The sequence below is a fragment of the Schistocerca americana genome, chromosome X (assembly GCF_021461395.2).
Source record: "Schistocerca americana isolate TAMUIC-IGC-003095 chromosome X, iqSchAmer2.1, whole genome shotgun sequence".
Classification (NCBI taxonomy): domain Eukaryota; kingdom Metazoa; phylum Arthropoda; class Insecta; order Orthoptera; family Acrididae; genus Schistocerca; species Schistocerca americana.
Window position 1 is genome coordinate 391,023,563 of NC_060130.1, and position 18,938 is coordinate 391,042,500.

General features: G+C 43.8%; 1 protein-coding gene across 2 annotated transcripts in view; it reads right to left on the reverse strand.

Annotated features, from left to right (window-relative positions):
• Nucleotides 1–445: 445 nt before the first annotated feature.
• Nucleotides 446–18,938, reverse strand: part of LOC124555416 (dendritic arbor reduction protein 1-like) — a 160,815-nt gene continuing 142,322 nt past the window's right edge. Inside the window, exons 2-3 of one of the 2 annotated variants that reach the window (XM_047129318.1) lie at nucleotides 15,642–15,897; nucleotides 446–1,663 (exon numbers count right to left, since the gene is read on the reverse strand). In XM_047129318.1, the coding sequence (XP_046985274.1) occupies nucleotides 587–1,663 (1,077 nt within the window). In that variant the 5' untranslated portion in view covers nucleotides 15,642–15,897 and the 3' untranslated portion in view covers nucleotides 446–586. The remainder of the gene's footprint in view (nucleotides 1,664–15,641; nucleotides 15,898–18,938) is intronic. The other variant, XM_047129317.1, reaches the window with a different exon arrangement.

An 18,938-nucleotide genomic window follows, 5' to 3' on the forward strand; every position in this document is an offset into this window, starting at 1 on the left:
ATTTAATAATAGATGCTGCGCGTCCTCTCAGGACAAATCGAAGTTCATTCCGTCGGAGATTTCAGCAAATGCTGCACAAATACTGAACATCAGATTCACATACAGTAAAACATTAGAGAAAGCACAGTTTTTCTTAATAGTGTACACACATTCACACAGCCCACAATAAATCTCGCATTACGCGGTACTTAAGAACAGTGTCTTTCAACTTACAACATCACCTCGTCACTCGCTTACTCTCTATACGAATGGCACACAGAAAACAAATATGGCTTCGTCGGCATATGTTTGACCATTAAAGCTACTATAAGACGTATTTAAATGAGTATTTTAAAGATCGTATTCTTTATAGCACATTTAAGTGTTCGTAGTGTCATTTTCTGTGTACTAAATCACGAGTGCAGTATGGTAACCTTTAAAATATTTACATTCCTACAGTGACTACTATCCACTCGGGTATCTGAAAGTTTACGCAAAAGGTAACGGCGACAGTGGGGCGGCGGCGCGCTGCCATTTAGCCCAGTTCGCACAAACGGGTAACGTCCACAGGCGCTGGTAACTGCTCGGATGGGTGCGGAAGGACCCCTCAGACGCTGACGTGCCTCTTCATGTGCAGCGACAGGTGGTCGGAGCGCGAGAAGGCGCGCTCGCACAGCCGGCACTGGAAGGGCCTGTCGCCCGTGTGCTTGCGGTAGTGGCGCGTCAGCTCGTCGGAGCGCGCGAACTTCCAGCCGCAGCCCTTCCAGCCGCACTGGTACGGCTTCTCGCCCGTGTGCGTGCGCAGGTGCGCCTTCAGGTGCGACGACTTGGTGTACGTCTTGCCGCAGCCCGGGTGCGAGCACGTGTGCGTCGTCAGCTTCTTGCGGCCGCAGCTGCGCCGACAGCGCTTCGGCTTGTGGCCGCCGTCGACGGGCTGGAAGGGCTGCGCCGGCTGCTGCTGCTGCTGCTGCTGCTGCGGCGGCGGCGGCGGCGGCGGGGGCGGTGCCTGCGGCTGCGGCTGCGGCTGCGACAGCAGGTCGGCGAGGTTGGGCGACGACGGCGGAGTCATGATCTTGGCGAGCGCCGTGGCGGCCGGCTGCGCCACCAGCGCGCCAGCGGCCAGCGCCTTGCCCAGGTCCTGGTTCTCCGGGCTGGCCGGAGGGGAGATCTGACCGTGGCTGTACGCCACCTGCGCCTGTTGCTGCGCCGGCACGATCGTCATGAGGCCGTTGTAGGAGGTGGCCGGCTGGAACCCCCTGGCCACGTCGCCTAGCCTTAGCACGTCCTGCTCGTCGCTGCCGGAGCTCGCGTCCGCGAAGCACACTGCGCCGTCGTCGGGCTGCTGCTGCTGCTGCTGCTGCTGGTGTTGCTGCTGCGGTTGTGCCGGCGCCGGCGCGGCGTCCTTGCAGTCGCCGCCCTGCGGGTAGAAGTTGTGCTGCTCGGCGGCGTAGTTGATCAGCATGTCCAAGTCGACGAACTCCTCGCCCTGGTAGGCGAGCGGCTCGTCCTCGTCCACGTCCGGGTAGGAGGGGGTGCCGATGGCGGTGGGCGCCGCCTGCGGGGGCGGCGGAGGAAGGGGCGGCGACGGCGGGCCCAGCACCGTCCACGATGCGCACAGGCTCACCGGGGACGCCTGCGGCGCCGCCGGCTGGTTCAGCAGGATGCTCTCGATGTCTTGCCACATCTGCAACACCAATCGACAAGCTCAGCTAATTGCTCATCTCACAGTACTTCACTTCTACGAAGTTTGGAACTTTAATAGTGGCCAATATATATTTAAATAAGAAATAAATACTTTGAGGTTCGACGATGACGTTGTAATTCTGTCAGAGACAGCAAAGGACTTGGAAGAGCAGTTGAACGGAATGGACAGTGTCTTGAAAGGAGGCTATAAGATGAACATCAACAAAAGCAAAACGAGGATAATGGAATGTAGTCGAATTAAGTCGGGTGATGCTGAGGGAATTAGATTAGGAAATGAGACACTTAAAGTAGTAAGGGAGTTTTGCTATTTGTGGAGCAAAATAACTGATGATGGTCGAAGTAGAGAAGATATAAAATGTAGACTCGCAATGGCAAGGAAAGCGTTCCTGAAGAAGAGAAATTTGTTAACATCGAGTATTGATTTAAGTTCTACGAAATCGTTTCTGAAAGTATTTGTATGGAGCGTAGCCACGTATGGAAGTGAAACGTGGTCGATAAATAGTTTATACAAGAAGAGAATAGAAGCTCTCGAAATGTGGTGCTACAGAAGAATGCTGAAGATTAGATGGATACATTACGTCACTAATGAGGAGGTATTGAATAGAATTGAGGAGAAGAGGAGTTTGTGGCACAATTTGACTAGAAGAAGGGATCGGTTGATAGGACATGTTCTGAGGCATCAAGGGATCACCAATTTAGTGTTGGAGGGCAGCGTGAAGGGTAAAAATCGAAGAGGGAGACCAAGAGATGAACACACTAAGCAGATTCAGAAGGATGTAGGCTGCAGTAGGTACTGGGAGATGAAGAAGCTTGCACATGATAGAGTAGCATGGAGAGCTGCATCAAACCAGTCTCAGAACTGAAGATCACAACAACAACATATATTTACTATTTATACAAAATAAATATCTGTTTCAAAGGTTTACTCTCCTTCAAAGCAGTCATCAGCAATCTTCGTTCGATCAGGAAAAGTTAACGTTGTATGCTCATTCGATTACTGTTGAGGAATATGAATATTTGGCTACTCACATGTACTTTGCTGCGAACTGTACCATTCGCCTACTTCTAAGGCTATGGGTTGAAAATGGATTTGATGCTCCGAAACTATTTACCACAAAGAAATGACTATTATCGCAACTTTGACGACTAATGAAGGTAAATAAAGATTTAATTGGCCCAGTGGCTGGTACTATTCACCATCAGTATGTTGGAACTTTATGAAGTATTTTTTGTGTAAGTAGTAAATAAATAATGGCCCCTATTAAAGTGCAACTCTTTTATTATAATCTAAATATCTATTTACCCTATTTTATTTCATTTCATCTCTTTCTTCGCATTAAATGGAATTATCTTTACTTTAATATATTGCGTATTTAAAAGATTTTTTCTTTATACAAGTGTTTCTGAACTTTTTTGCTGTATATATACGGTGTGTTGGAAATTCCCGTTACAAACCTCTAGACTTGTAAAGGGGAATGAATACATACTGTTTTGAATAGGAACACATGTCCGGAAACGTACCTTTTCCGTGCTATAGCCGTTTGAAAACATAATTGTTAGGTAGGTATGTGACAGAACTGTCACGGTAGAAGGTGGTTACGGCCGACCAGCTGACGTCATTTGACGTCTACCTTCCTCTCTGCCCTGGTTCGAGTCTCATTCACGTGTCTGTGAGTGTTAGAGCAACATAGTTGGGTATACGTTTGCAGAATACACCGACTTGAGCCTTCTGAATGGCAAAGCTCACAGTACTGGAAGAGCTCCTCGTGGCCTTTATCAAGATCGTTCTCCACAACTCCGACTACATCGCATACCCTTCTCTCCATAATTACGCAACGGTTCGAGAAAGGGTACCTTCACCGTCAGCAGACCTGACTGTGGTGATCCCCGGAGATTTCGCACACCCGAACTGGAAGAGGCCGTACTGCATCACGTTGAAGAGATACCGTCAACGAGTACACGAGCAATTTCTTTGGCTATTAATGAGTGGAACTGTAAAACAAGTGATGTACTGGCTCATGCTTCATCAATTACTTGTAAAAGTGGTAGCGTTACCAACATATTTTCAAATAGTTATAGCACAGAAACGCTACGTTTCCGGACATGTTTTCCAGTTCAGAATATTATCTACTCACTTCCCTGAACAAGTCCTAGAAGTCTGTAACGTGAATTTTCCGAACACCCTGTATAATGTTCGTACAAATCGTTGTATAAATACTCAGACGAAACAGGGCCAACAGCAGTCACGTGAACTAATGAGCTAGCTATAAGATGAGAGGAATGTCTCGTACGTAGCGCATCAGGGATAGTCCGAATTTAGGTACAGGGTAAACCACAGTTACCACTTACCACGCAATTCTATTTACTGCAGTACTGAAGCATATATTTACTGCTCGTTGTCACTATTATCACCTTCGACTTCGAAAGTATTCCACACGCACTGATATCTGCACCAGTGCCAGCAATACACTTCCGGCTATTAAAACCGTAATATCGTGGAAGCGAAATGCAATCAACGTCAGATTGGCACGAAGTGTACTACCTGCTAAGATATGGAAATGATTAGTTATTCGGCTCAATCACACAAAGTACGTACTAGTGACGTCCCGTACATTCTGCATGTAAGGAAAGATTACATAGCGGGTTTCTCATTCACAAGTCACATTTAATTGGTCGGAATTCGTCATCAACGGAATTGTGATCTATGGAGACAGCGTCTATCGTTAAGAGACATTGCTGCTCGTGTTAGTCGGTATCCCACGACTGTCATGCGAATGTGGAATCCGTGCTTTTAGGAGGGCCATATTCAACGACATGCAGTATCTTAACGGTCCCACGCGAGTAGCACCCGAGAGGACAGACAAATTGTTCCCTCGGCCGTGCACTATCTTACAACCACTTCGACCACTATCTTACAACCACTTCGAGCACCACTCACCGTCAGCAGTGCGACCACTGCTGCGGGTCCTCTTGACAGGTCAGTAAAGCGAAGTGCGCCGATAGTGGTCCACTCAGCGAGAAAACAGGGATGCCATCACGTCTTCTTATACGAGGCATATCACGATTTTCTCGCTAATGATCAAAATTCAAATCCGATTTGTGAATGACAAACCCCTGCGTAATATTCCCTTACATATTCCGCACTGAAATGCTGATCGGAATGTCTAAGTGTGTAGTAGACTTCGTGCTAATTTGATGTTTATTGCGTACTGTATTCAAGGAGTTGCACTTTCATTGGCCAGCAATTTACTTTGCACCAGCCCACAGCCCCTCAACGCTCGGGCTACTTCCATGTCTGGAAGCAGAAGTATACTGATCATTAAACTCACGTTGGACATTTTATAAATCTTCAATAAAAGTAATGATCTATTTACACCGAGCGAGGTGGCGCAGTGGTTAGAAAACTGGACTCGCATTCGGGAGGACGACGGTTCAAACCCGTCTCCGGCCATCCTGATTTAGAGTTTCCGTGATTTCCCTAAATCGTTCCAGGCAAATGCCGGGATGGTTCGTTTGAAAGGGCACGGCCGATTTCCTTCCCCATCCTTCCCTAATCCGAGCTTGTCCCCAGTCTCTGATGAACTCGGAGTCGACGGGACGTTAAACATTAATTCCTCCTCCATTTATTTACATCCTAGAAGTGTGCTGGAGCAATGGCATAGGCAAATCAAGTGAGACGCAAGGTCTCAAGTGCTGCTGACATTGATCTCTACTTAAATACTATAATAAGACAAAAGAAAAGAAAAAAACAAAGAAAAAGGAAGTAGACCAGATATCCCAAACCGAGGGCAAGGCTGAAGTTCTTAGACACGGCACAGAACTGGAGACGTATACCTTTTAGGTCTTAATTCTTTAATATAATTTTGCAGTATTTCTTTTCATCCTTTTTATAATCACTTTTTGTGCTTGTGTTTTGTATTGAGCCTAAAAATCAGGAAAATTGCTAACGCAATTCTCAGTTTACCAACTTCCGACAACAGAAATATGTAATGCACAATCTACTGTAAGCAGTAAAAGAGCAGGTTTTGAAATTGCATAGCTTCAATAATTGCAAGAGAAAATACTTGTCATTTGGAAAATACTTCCCAGGTCTCATTATCTCTTCCTCCTAGAATATAATCGTCATTACACTATCAACTGCGTTCCCGTTAACAGAAAAACAAATGACGAGTAAACAACAATTGTGCTCATAGTGCGTAAGAAAAAAAATAAGGAGCACTTGGTTAATTGGGTGACAATGTCATTTGTCAGTGGAAAGCAGGGTAGGGTTTTATTCCAGGGTAGTGGCATTTTCATTGTAATATTAAATGTGACAAATATCGGTCTTTTAGATACATGTAGCCGGAAATTGTTGTGACAGTCAGTTGCCCAGACTCGTGCGTGATCAGCCCGCTTCGGGTAACATGAAGGTCTGCTCCCGCCTTTTAGCAGATAAAACGGACAGACAGCGCTAAAATTGCTTCCTTTGTGTCGTCGAATTACTCTGAGGTCACACTTAGCGTGTGGGATGCAGGACGGAATACATGTTTTGGTTACGCACTGTACCCATTACAAATGTTGCGATTATGACTCGTTTAGTCTATCAACGGTTCAAGACTGGTGCTTTTGATCCCTGTATAGACTTGTGGAGGTATATAGACTCCATTTTTCCTAGTCAAGGAATTGCATTCTCTGAATGACACATTCACATGAAATATTTTCTGTGTGAAGAAAGAGGCACGTTTCTTAGGATTTCATTAGTAGTGCGACAATAAAGAGTAGGATATTTTCGTACATATATCTTCAATTTATTAAATATTTTGTGAAACAACTCTCTTGTAATGCAAGCTCTTTGCTTTTCGTATTTTGAGAGGTGGTAGTACGGACTAAAACAAGGAAAACGTGTGCAGTAAAATGGTTCAAATGGCTCTGAGCACTATGGGACTTAACTTCTAAGGTCATCAGACCCCTAGAACTTAGAACTACTTAAACCTAACTAACCTAAGGACAGCACACACATCCATGCCCGAGGCAGGATTCAAACCTGCGACCGTAGCGGTCATGCGGTTCCAGACTGTAGCGTCTTTAACCGCTTGGCCACCCCGGCCGGCACGTGTGCAGTAAACGTGGGCTCTAAAGAGCAAATCTTAAGAGTTATGTATGTACCTTAGATCTTTTTTTCTTGTTTTAGTCCATTCTACCTCCTCCCAAAATACGGGAAGCGAAGTGCTTGTAGTAGAAGATATTCGTTTCAGAGTATAAAAGATATATTGGGAGGTGATAATATGGACAAAATCAAGAAAAATTTACCAATTCTGTAATTAGTCGACGGATATTAATTGACACTGCCTGCGCAAAACGAAGAATAATTCCATCAAACTGCAGCGTTCAGCTTTGTCATCCCTTTCCTTTTAAGGTCGATATGGCTATTTTTCTGATTTAATGCGTTCGCAAACGCAATGTTACAAATTTCCCACGGAATGACATCAGTTAATGTAGCACAGAACTGGAACTTGGAGGATACAGTATTTCCCCACAGATATGAGTGCTATTAGTTTGACTTGACGCCATGATCATAAATGACCACACTTTAACAAGTTTTATTTTTTTTAAGTAAAGAGAGTAACAAATTCAAATCTTTGTTAGTAAAATGGCTGAAACCTGAAATAAATCGAAAGCGAAGTTTCACCAGAGCAGTCAGTTCGATCCTCTATGAGCATGTCAGAAAGCCAACACAATGAGAGACACCTAACGCGGCACATTGTTCTCTAAAAACACATTTCCGTCGTCCTGCAATAGCTAGAGTCGTCAACGTGTTTATCATATCTCCACAAATCAAATATAAATAACTTTTTTCGCTGATGTTTAACCCCCGAAAAACACTAAAATGATTGATACTGGACAAACTCGAGACTTCGAATTTTTTCGAAAGCTTAGTTACCGGTCTTTTGAAGAAATTCGTATGAAAAAACTATTTTCCTTAGTTGTTTCATAAAGCCTGATGCTCAGCTCATTGCGGTATTTCATCGCTGCAGTTGTAACTGACTGGCAGCGTTAGATAAACATGAAGTCTTCTCAATGAGTCAAATGTCAACTTAAGGAAAGGCACAGTTGTTAATCTAAGTGCCAGCTTTACGCAGGCAAAGGCTTAGTTTTCTTACCGTTGCATTCTCTGTTCTGAATTGAATTACACATGCTAGTAGGAGCAGTCCTTATTTTATAGCCAATCTAAGAAACAGCTGCTAGAGTTGCCGAGTTCGCCAGCTGAAGTTAATGTGGTCAAGCTCCATCCTCAGGCGCCCCATCTCAAATAACTTCCAACGCCACTATTTGGCGACGAGGTGACGCAAAGTCCTTGATCAGACTGTTTTGCTTTTATATACTGGCTGCAATTTCAATACAGTATGTATGCGGCGTAGCAAAAACTTAAATCGCTGTTGATGGAGATCAGTCTGTTGGATGGGGACGCTCAGCATGGAGGCCACTTTAGTAGTAGGCTGTTTCATTCTCTCCATTTCTTTCCACACTCATCCGCATCAACACAAACACAACGCTACATTTTACAAGCACTTATCGCAGAGATTCAGATACACACGACAATCCATAATATGTCGTCGACGTAAGAAGGCAATGGCAAATCATGATTACCTGACATCGTCAGTGGAAGCAGAAGGAGATTTTCCACATTTGAGAGTCTAGTATCGTTTCGGAACACTTTATTGCCCATATATCAAGATTTGGTATTTATACCAGCTTCAGCCAGTTCAACAGTCATTTTCAGCTCTGTAAAGGTTTACAACGAAATACAGATCAATACATCTTAACTAAATCAAAAATTTTGTAATACAGCTAAGTAGATTACATAACCTATGCGTTATTATCAACGCTGTTGCGTAACATTTTTGTGTACAACAAGTAAAAAAATTGTAATTAAGGGAACTTATCCAAAGTCTTCATTATCATTACAAACAATGTACTGTGTGTACACACTTAAACATAAACTTGCAACACATTAGACATTGTACAGAGTACTGAGCACTCTCATACAATGCAAAAAAACGGCGCAGATTCCCACGTGTAAGATCATTATACACATGGTATTCTGTGAGAGTGGTCCATATTCTATATAAAGTCTAATAAGTTCCACGATCTGGGATTATGGGTAGGTAATGTACATCTAGCACAATGGTGGTAATGTTAATGGTGACTTCGGATCAGTTCCGTAAATTATTGTACTTTTTACATGTTGTACACAAACGTGCGATTAGTTATTTAACAGCATTGATATTACCGAACAGGTTATACATTCTACTTAACGGTATTACAAAATTTTTGGTTTGGATAAGATGTATTGACCTTTATTTCGTTGTAAACGTTTACAGATCTGGAGATGACCATTGAACTGGCTAAAACTGGTATTTTTGTAACAGATTTTGAGAACTAGGCAATAAAGTGTCCCAAAAGGATAATATATTCTCAAATGGCAAATAATTTCCATTGAAACTTTGTCCACTACCGCAATGCAGTATTTTTAAATTGCAGCCATCGCTAATTGTTTGAGTATGGATCTGACTCTGGGTTTGACAATAGACGGGCTGAAATAAAGTGCTAGAGGCCCTCTGCTGTTCTTTATCTTCATAAAACGATTTAGGTGACAATCTGAGAGGCCGTTGTTGTTGTTGTTGTTGCTGATTTGGGGGGCCGAACCAAACAGCGAGGTTATCAGTCCCTTCGGATTAGGGAAGGATGGAGAAGAAAGTGGGCTGTGCCCTTTCAAAGGAACCAACCAGGTATTTGCCTGAAGCCGTTTCGAGAAATCACGGAATACCTTCATCAGAATGGCGGGACGCGGTTTTAAACTGTCGTTCTCGCGAATGTGAGTCCAGTGTGCTAACCACTACACCACCTCGCTCTGTCAGCCGTCGTGTTAGATTGTTTGCAGATGATTCTGCCATTTATCTTCTGCTAAAGTCATCAGACGATCAAAACTATTTGGACGATTTATACAGGTCATCTGTGTGGCTCGAAAAGTGCAAATTGACCCTAAACTATCAAAAGTGCGAGATCCTTTACATTAATACCAATAGAATCCGTTAAATTTCGGTTACACGATGTATCACTAAAATTTAAAGATTGTCGATTTACCTAAATACCTAGGGATCACAATTACGAACAACTTAAATTGGAATCATCAGTCAGAAAATCTTGTGGGGAAGGCGAACCAAAGACTGCCTTTTCTTGCCAGAAAATTTAAATACAGAAAAGATCCACTAAAGATATGGCCTACATTACGCTTGTCCTTCCTTATATGGAGTACTGCGGCGTAGTTTGGGATCTTTATCGGATAGGATTGACTAAAGATACTGAAAGAGTTAAAAGAAGTACAGTTCGATCTGTATTATCACGAAAAAGAAGAAAGAGTATCACGGCTGTGATACGCGACTTGGAATGGCAACCATTACAACAAAGGGGTTTTTCGTTGCAATGAGATCTTCGGACGAAATTTTAATCACCAACTTTCTCTTCCGATTGCGAACATTTTTTTGCCTCCCACCTATATTGGGAGAAATAACCAGTGCGATGAAACAAGAGAAATCAAAGCTCCTACGGAAAAATTTAGCTGTTCGTTTTTCCCAAGTGCTATTAGAGAGTGGAACGGTCGAGAAATAATCTGAAAGTGCTTCTATGAACTGTCTGCCAACCGCTTAAGTGTGAATTGCGGACGTGTCGTGTAGTTATAGGAACTAGGACAAATTGCGTATTCTCTTACAGTTCCCTAACCGTGACTAGAGGTCCAAGAATTTCCTACACAAGGCAGATAGCATTTCCATACACCGCAACATGCTTCAGATATTTTTAGACGACAGTACCCGTTTACGCTGACGAGCTCTCGGAATTTCATGCTAATATTGGTTCAGCGAGCCAGTAACACAGTGAGTTTCGTGAAACCCGACCTTACGGTGATCCCAAGAACAAGAAGAAAGCCTGTCCTTTTCGGGAGATCCTGTTTGGAGCACTAGTATAGCATGACATCAGTCAGGGGCAGATGACGGAAACCGTATCACTTGCCGAAAGAATCGCTCACCGGACCACATCCTGGATGCCACGGCGAGGGCACTTTGCGTACTACTGCTGAAGGCAGACATGTTATGGTCATAACGATTGAATTTGATGCTAATCGTATGTAAATGAACTACCCGTTATCCTTACGCGCGAAACAGAAAATAACAAGATGGACAACACTCCGTGACAAATATGGCCAGCAGTGTCTGGCATGCGACACCAACACACTATTGTCGAATTCTCGTGAGAGTGTTTTAAATATTTAGATACAGATGTATGCCCATCCTGTGTCGGACATTTTCTTACCAGTAACATTTAAAAATACACGAATTCTACTTGTAGTCTAAATAAGATCGATTCGGAAGAATGTCTAGTGTTTCAATGAATGCAGGCAAACTGTATGGAGTTAATCAATATATTTTACAGTAACGGCTACCTGTTACAATATTTCGAATTTGCTTGTATGCATGTTTCGAGGATAAGAACCTCATCAACGAAGAATTGCGATAAAATAAAGGCAAATATCTCAGGACGTGTTGAGGAAAGCCAGGGAAGAAAGAGAAGCATTACATGTCCAACAAAATGGGACTAGTAACAATTACTGAAAAAAATAATTTATTATATATAACAAAATGTAACGATCGAAAAATATCTAATTCGTATCTTGATTAAAGCAGTACGGATGTTTCTTCATTCTTTACTAGCAGCGTATAAACTGCTTTTCTGAACCTAATGAGAAAAATAAAATGTTTTCATTTAGTCTAGGTACTAGTAGCTAAGCTTCTCGAGAAGAAACGAGTTCATTTGCGCCTCGCAGAATTCACATGGAGTGATATTACAAAAATTACCCTTGTGGTATTCGAACAGAGTTAAAAGAAGTGGTGAAGGACTGTGTAAGCATCAGAACGAGATGGGATACATTCTCTGTCCGGCTGTACTGATCTAGGTTTTCCTGAATTATTTTGGCGAAATATTGGTATAGGTTACTACAACAAGACTATAGCCGATTTACTAAAATTTACTGTGTTTCAAGGTTGTGATAATGTGTCAGCGTAACGTCATTGCTACTTCGTTTGCGTGGTCCTTAGAAAACAACAATTGGAAATCGAAATCTGTCCCTTTGAGATTATCGTAGGTTACATCGGCAAAATAAAGCTGAACTGCGTGCATCGGTCTCTCCTTTCGAAAACGACCCAACGCTGTAGTATATAAATGTTTCTACGTGTCCAAACTATATCACATTCGAGTAAAAACTGAAAGTTTCAAAGACGTGTACCACCTACATCGTCAGCAGATAACGGAATGCCGGGATCGTTGTGTCTGGCTTGTATAGTGCCATTTTTGTTTATACAGGTAGCATGACGTCAATTTGAGGACGTGATTCGCATGTGCAAATGCTGTAAATCGGCAGTTAAGGAAGTACAGCCCCTACCGGAATTATGGAGCGTAAGTAGAATGAAGCTTAGAGGCTCCACTCTCTTAATTGTTGATTTCCTACGTTTGTGCATGTGTGAATTCGAAGTACAGAGCAAATCATCGAAGGCTAGACTTCCTACTAAAATGTCACCCCGATTTTGTACCAGATTGTCACCGCGAGGAACTATACCGTGTGGCAGAAATGGAATGCGTGTCTGTTTTGTTTCTCTCGTTCTGAAAAGCGTAGAAAGAATTGTGGGGTAGTGCACGCGCAGCTGTCGGTACCGCGGCGCACTTGGAGCGCCCAGCACGAAGGCTGCTCCTCGCAGCCTCGTGCGGCATGTGACCTCATCAAAACGAGGCCAAAACGTGGCCTCGCTCTGCCCATACGATACGCATTCTCTGATTTCTATAGCCTGCCGCCAGCGCAAAAACATCCGAGTAATTTGCTCATACACTCCGTCATTTCCCAATAAAGTATTCACTCAACGATAAAGCGTGTGTTGCAGCAGCAACGTGCAAAAACCGTTAATGTCAGTCTCAGTCATGCGTGGAATTTTTCGAACAGCTGCAAAATTGAATCTGTTGCTCGTGGCTATTTACATATACCGGGACCACAGTCACGGCGTATTTCTTACTCCTGCTAATACGTGTGCTAATGAATCAGAGGCAAAGACCAGCTCAGGCAAAGTGCTGACTCAACTGGAAATGGAGAAGGCAGGCGGAAGTCTTATCAAAATTATTACAGAAAATTGATCGTCTTGTCTGGTTACCAATGAAAAACACGCACGCCAGAACGGTCATCCACGAGCACGAACAGCCTCTCATTGCTTAGTGTCGGGACAGTAGTTAAAGTAGGAAAGCAGAAGTAATCAATTCCCGTACCCCCACTCTACGTACAACGGCCAAGCCAAAGCTACTCTGCTTTTATTTTCGCTCATAATATTCAACTTAATTACTACTGTTCTAATATACTGGCAGCAAAGAAGAAGAACTTAGAAGCGAGCATTTTTGATTCACTGATTTTTGGCTTCATTGTGCAGCAAACTCACGTACCCGTGTTAAGACGTTTGCTACGTGATGAATAACAAACGAAGGAAGGTCGAGGCTTAACATCACATCGACGACTGCGCCAATACGTACGGAGCACACGCTCGAACTAAAGGGAGGATGGATTTGGCCGTGTTCTTTTCAAAGGAACGTTCTCGAGATTTGTTTTACAAACCTCCGAAAACATAGATCTTGATGACCAGACGTAGAGCTACCACTGCGTCACCTGGCAATTCGCCAGATGGTATAATAAAGGAAGAGAATATTCAAGAGTTCTTGGGGTGAAAATAAGAAGAGAAAGGAAAGAAAAATTTCTGCAACGTTGATGAAGACTCCGAAAAAACTGGGAACATGTTTCCATGTATAATTGAGAATAATATCAAGAACCAGAGTTTATAATGGCATTTAAACGACGTAATGACATCATAAGTTACTGCAACTCGGTCCTATACCAGGCATAGTCCCACTAGGAATGGTATACTCCTGGCTTTCTACGATCTGTGAAACTGCTCGGGCTGTTAGTTGTAGTGTGAGCTACAATTAAACGTACGACTCAAACCACGGCAACACCTGGCGTTTTCACCGAAAAATGCACTATCAGAGGGGAAAGGCATGCTGAATTAAAGTACACACATCAATAAATGTCTTGCATCACCTCATTATTTCAAAATTCATGGCACAGAAAATTGAAATTGGCTACGACGCATGTGTGTATATTCATTTGCGATGTTTCCAGATAACTAACTCCTCCCAAACAGGCCATGAAGGCCCAAATGTACCGACCGGCCGCCGTGTCATCCTCACCCACAGACATCACTGGATGCGGATATGGGGGGGGGGGCACATGGTCAGCACACCGCTCTCCCGGCCGTATGTCAGTTTCCGTGACCGAAGCCGCTACTTTTCAATCAAGTAGCTCCTCAGCTAGCCTCACAAGGGCTGAGTGCACTCCGCTTGCCAACAGCGCTCGACAGACCGGATGGTCATCCATCCCAGTGCTAGCCCAGCCCGACAGCTCTTAACTTCGGTGATCTGACGGGAACCGGTGTTACCACTGCGGCAAAGCCGTTGGTTTCCAGATAACTAACTGTGCCCATTTTCGTGGAAAAGGGACATATATTATCATCGCGAGTGTGTTCTCCTTTTTAATAGATACTCGATTATAAAGATGTGTTGATGTTAAAGACAATTATTCTCCATCGCAGAACAGCGGTGTTGGGGACAGTCCAGCATGTGTGTGTGTGTGTGTGTGTGTGTGTGTGTGTGTGTGTGTGTGTGCGTAGGAGGGTGGGTGGGTGGGTGGTTGCGCTAGGCAGATGTGTCCTGACCAGAGCGCAGCGTGTGGAGCGTGGCTGTGTCGCTATATTTTAGACGGACAAGTTGACCATGGGGCAACCCACCATTAATCCCCTAATAGTGTTTAGTAGACTATACATGCCTTAGTGTTGGTGAAGGAGCGTCGCCTCAAGGCGGCGAGCATCGGCAGTGGTATGGGGGAAGGCCAGATGCGGCCAGCGACCGTGAAGGGACGGCTCCTGGCCATTTGATAAAGCGATTTGGAGTGTTCTCCAGAAGTTCGTTGTTATTCTAGAGGGGTGCAGTCTTTCTGAGAAATATGTTTAACTGACTGCAAGAAGCGTTATCTGTTTACCTTTTGTCTATCTGTGACTGATTTCCGCATCCTGGAGACAGTATATCAATGCCACCAGAAGGATGCCTTTGTGGACCACCACCAGCAAGACAGAACAGGCCTCTATCCCTACCTACGGTGAGGAGAGGGAGGGAGGGAGGGATGAGAGGTAGAAGGGGGGGGGGCGTAAGACTGTCTCCAAGGTGGTTAGTTCGTGAGCTCTCATCGAGGAGGCCACACATTCAACTACCGCCCCCTCTTAAATCTTTTGGACAACGATTTTCCCCAGCTCGTGTGTTGCATTATGGCCCATTCATTGTGCGTGATGGTATTTTACGACAATTTCGAAGTTTAATTAGTACAGTGATGCATTTTTCCATCAGCTGTGTTAGCGTGTGTTAGCTCTGACTACTTGGGTTTCAGGGTGATTGTCGAGCAGGTGTCTGTAGCGAATTCTGGAGTCAAACTGCGACAGATACAGTCTTCAGCTGTATGCTTACAGGTAATACACTTATTAAACTCGTCTCCTTCTGACACCAGCAACTCGACAGTTGACTATATTTTCCACAAAAAATAAAATTGTACCTTATATTCCAGCCCTTTTCCCACCAGTTTCGAATGGTATTGTAAAATTTTGCCCTAGCAGGATAATACATGTTGTATGGCATCGTAAATTATTGAGCTATATTGCGATTTTAGATAGTCCCTGTGTAGCGCTATGTATATAGTTGTGTAATTAGGACCAATCTATATGATTAATTAGTAATTAGGACCAATATTTATTTCAGTTTCCCAACCAAAAGAAATAAAGTACACTAACCTAATCCTCCTGCATCTGGGCAGCTCCAAGTGTTGGAGGCTACACTTGGGCTTTCCATCCAGAAGGACCAGGGTTCGAATCCAGGAAGAGGCACAGCCGTTTTTAATTTTCCGCTAGTTCCAAGCACCTCTGGTGGTATAATTGTGTTGAGGGGGTGCACTTTGGCTTTCTGTTCTGGAGGACCAGGGTTCAAGCCCCAGAAATGGCGCCGCCATTTTCAGTTTCCCACCAGTTCTCGGGTGACGGGTAGTGTGCCCTAGGACAAAGAAATTCCCGCAAAAATCCGAAACTATCGCCAATTTTCGAAATTCCTGCCAGTAGTGTAGGTGGACGAGGGAGAGGGGGAAGGGTTGGAGGGGGGAGGGGGCTGGGAACCATGTGCAGGTTGACGAAAACACATGATGTCCTCTGGGGGTGGGCATGGGCGTCGTTGGGGGGTAATTAATTGATCAGTTTAATTACTTTGCATATCAATTTGGTATCAGTTTGACACCAAAAGCGAGATCATGCCCCCCGTACCCTACTACTGTGGCGTACGACGTGATGCTCGCCATGGTCGTCAGGTATTACTATTAACAACATGCAATCGTCTCCTAATAGTTCGATGCGATACATGATGTTCTGTAGCCTTCGAAACGCCGAATTCAGATCTGGAGCACTCAGCCCAAGATTCCTCGGGCTCATCAGGCGTAGATATCGTCCTGTATACCTGACGAACGTGGACGGACTGTGCTCTGTAAGTCCTCAATCTACGTCTCAATTGGAATAGATTTTACGTCCACAGCGCATCACTTTAACTTTGGAGTACACGTCAAGCAACTTTCCTGGTTGATAAGCCTTCTTCTTGTAATGCGATGATGTGGACGTGATTACTGGCCGCGATTGTCCTTCGTGACGTGATGGATGTGCACTCTATCGTTACACAGATATTTCTAACGCGTCCCTACTGGTGCTTTACTACCAACTGAAACGCTACAATCCACTCGGGTGCGTTGTTCTATCCGTAGGTAGCGCTCATAGTAGGTGTGTGTATGTTTACAAACAACATCAGGGATGACCTTCCGATCGTTGCACCAACAGTCACAATAGCAACAAACCTGCACGACGTATCAGGGTGATGCAAAACTTTTGTTGATGCGTGCAGAAATCGGCCTGTCACTGGGATGCTCAGAAAATGGATGCAGCACTACAAATAACATCTGTCCCAAACAGCTCACTGAAAAAATAAAACGGAGTTACCAATACACAAATCACACTTTTTGGATGAATATGACTTGTAAACAACTGAACATAAATGAAAGGTAGACGAATGTTTGTCTGGTTCTAATATTATTCCCCGTCCATTCTCTTCTCGAAGGATGTATGGTATGGAATATGTACAGGGTTTACCAAAAATAATCTTCCGATTTAAAAAAAAAATTATTACTATTTTGTTATTTGAGATACGTGCGCGAACAATGTACTGTTGGAAAGAGCAAACTCTCAAGTTTTACATGGTTCCCGCTAGGTAGTAGTAGAGTGCGCCCATTTCAGTTCTAGTAAAAGTGGTGTCGGGACCACAGAAAAAACGTTTTGTGTTCTATGTTTTGCGAAATGTGGGTGAGTGATAAGTGACATTCGTACTAGATATGGTGTGGATTCTCCGACAACACAGAGCACTAGACGATCGTATGAACAATTTCGAGAAACAGGTTGTCTGTGTAAAGCCAAATCGCCGGCCGTCCCCGAGTGTCTGAGACAAAGTCGAACGCATCTGCCATAATCTGACAAGGAGTCCGCAGAAATCCGTTCGCCGAACAGCTCGAGAGCTCAATATGCCCCCGATGTTCGTCTGGCGTCGACGTTTACACACGAAACCATACAAAGTTCAGCTACTGCAAGCTCTTCACGAAAGTGACAAACAACAACGTGTGGAGTTCTGTAATTTTGTTCTTGGCCAGATAGAGGATGACAGTTTTCTTCCACGCTTAGTGTTTAGTAACGAGGCAACATTCCATTTAAATGGAAGGGTGGACCATCATAATGTGAGAATATGGGGTACGGAACAACCACATGAAGTTGTAAGACATGGAAGGGACTCTCCAAAATGTAATGTGTTCTGTGCAGTTTCACGGGAAAAGGTGTATAGGCCATTTTTCTTTGGCGAGAACACTGTTACAGGAAGCACATATCTAGATATGCTTGAGAACTTTCTTTTTCCGTAGTTGGAGACCGATTCGAACTACTTCATTTACCAACAGGATGGGGCACCGCCACAATGGCATGTGGAAGTGCAGGAATTTTTAAATCAAGGGATTACGGAACGATGGATCGGTCGCCTTAACCAAATGATTCAGCCTTATATTACTGGCCTCCAAGGTCACCGGACCTGACAGTATGAGATTATTTCTTGTGGGGGTTTATAGAAGTCTTTGTTTATGTGCCTCCGTTATCAACAACAGTGAATGAACTGAGACATCGCGTAACAGCAACTGTGGAAGCTGTAACTCCAGACATGCTCGCTGCAGTGTGGGAACAATTTGAATACCGCATTGATATACGTCGAACATCTCAATGGGGGCAAGTTGAACACCTATGAAATGGTATGAAAAGAAAAAACGTTTTGAGTACTCCATTCATCAAAAAAAACAAAATACCTTGTATATGTTTATTAATTTCAAAAAGTACCAAATCGGATGACTCTTTTTGATACACCCTGTATACTGATGGCAAACCTTTGAATCTTCAATAAAACTAAAGTAGAGCAAAAGTGTTGCCCACAAGACATCACATAATTTGTTACGTTCTCATGGTGGGAGGTAGCCACAGCGGAGGTCTAACTGAATGGGACTTCACCTGAATAACGAGGGGTATCTCGTGAGAGGTAAGAGATTTTCCAACTGGTGGTGATCCCAGGCTGTGTCGTATTGGGGAGGAAAGGGTATCAACTCGTCGTGCGGCTATCTTGATTTACATTTGTCGTATTTGAACTAAATCACGACCGCCATAAACCAGAATGATTTCTTCAACAATGTACGGCCACATCCTTTCTCCATAAATGTACAACAACTGTTTATGTTCGAATTCTTAGCACCAAAAAGTCGATGGGCGCTAGATACCAAACTTTGTCCGTGTGGATAGGCAGATCAGTAACAAAATGCGTGGCTAACGATCCATAGATGTGGATTCCGATTCTCGGTCGATTTAAGGATTGAGGCACGTATTGTAAATGTGGGCAGTGTTACAGATGCCATATTACTCCCGCCATAGCTGTCTGGATGCATTTATTCTCGTCATTCAGAAAAGCATGTTCTACAA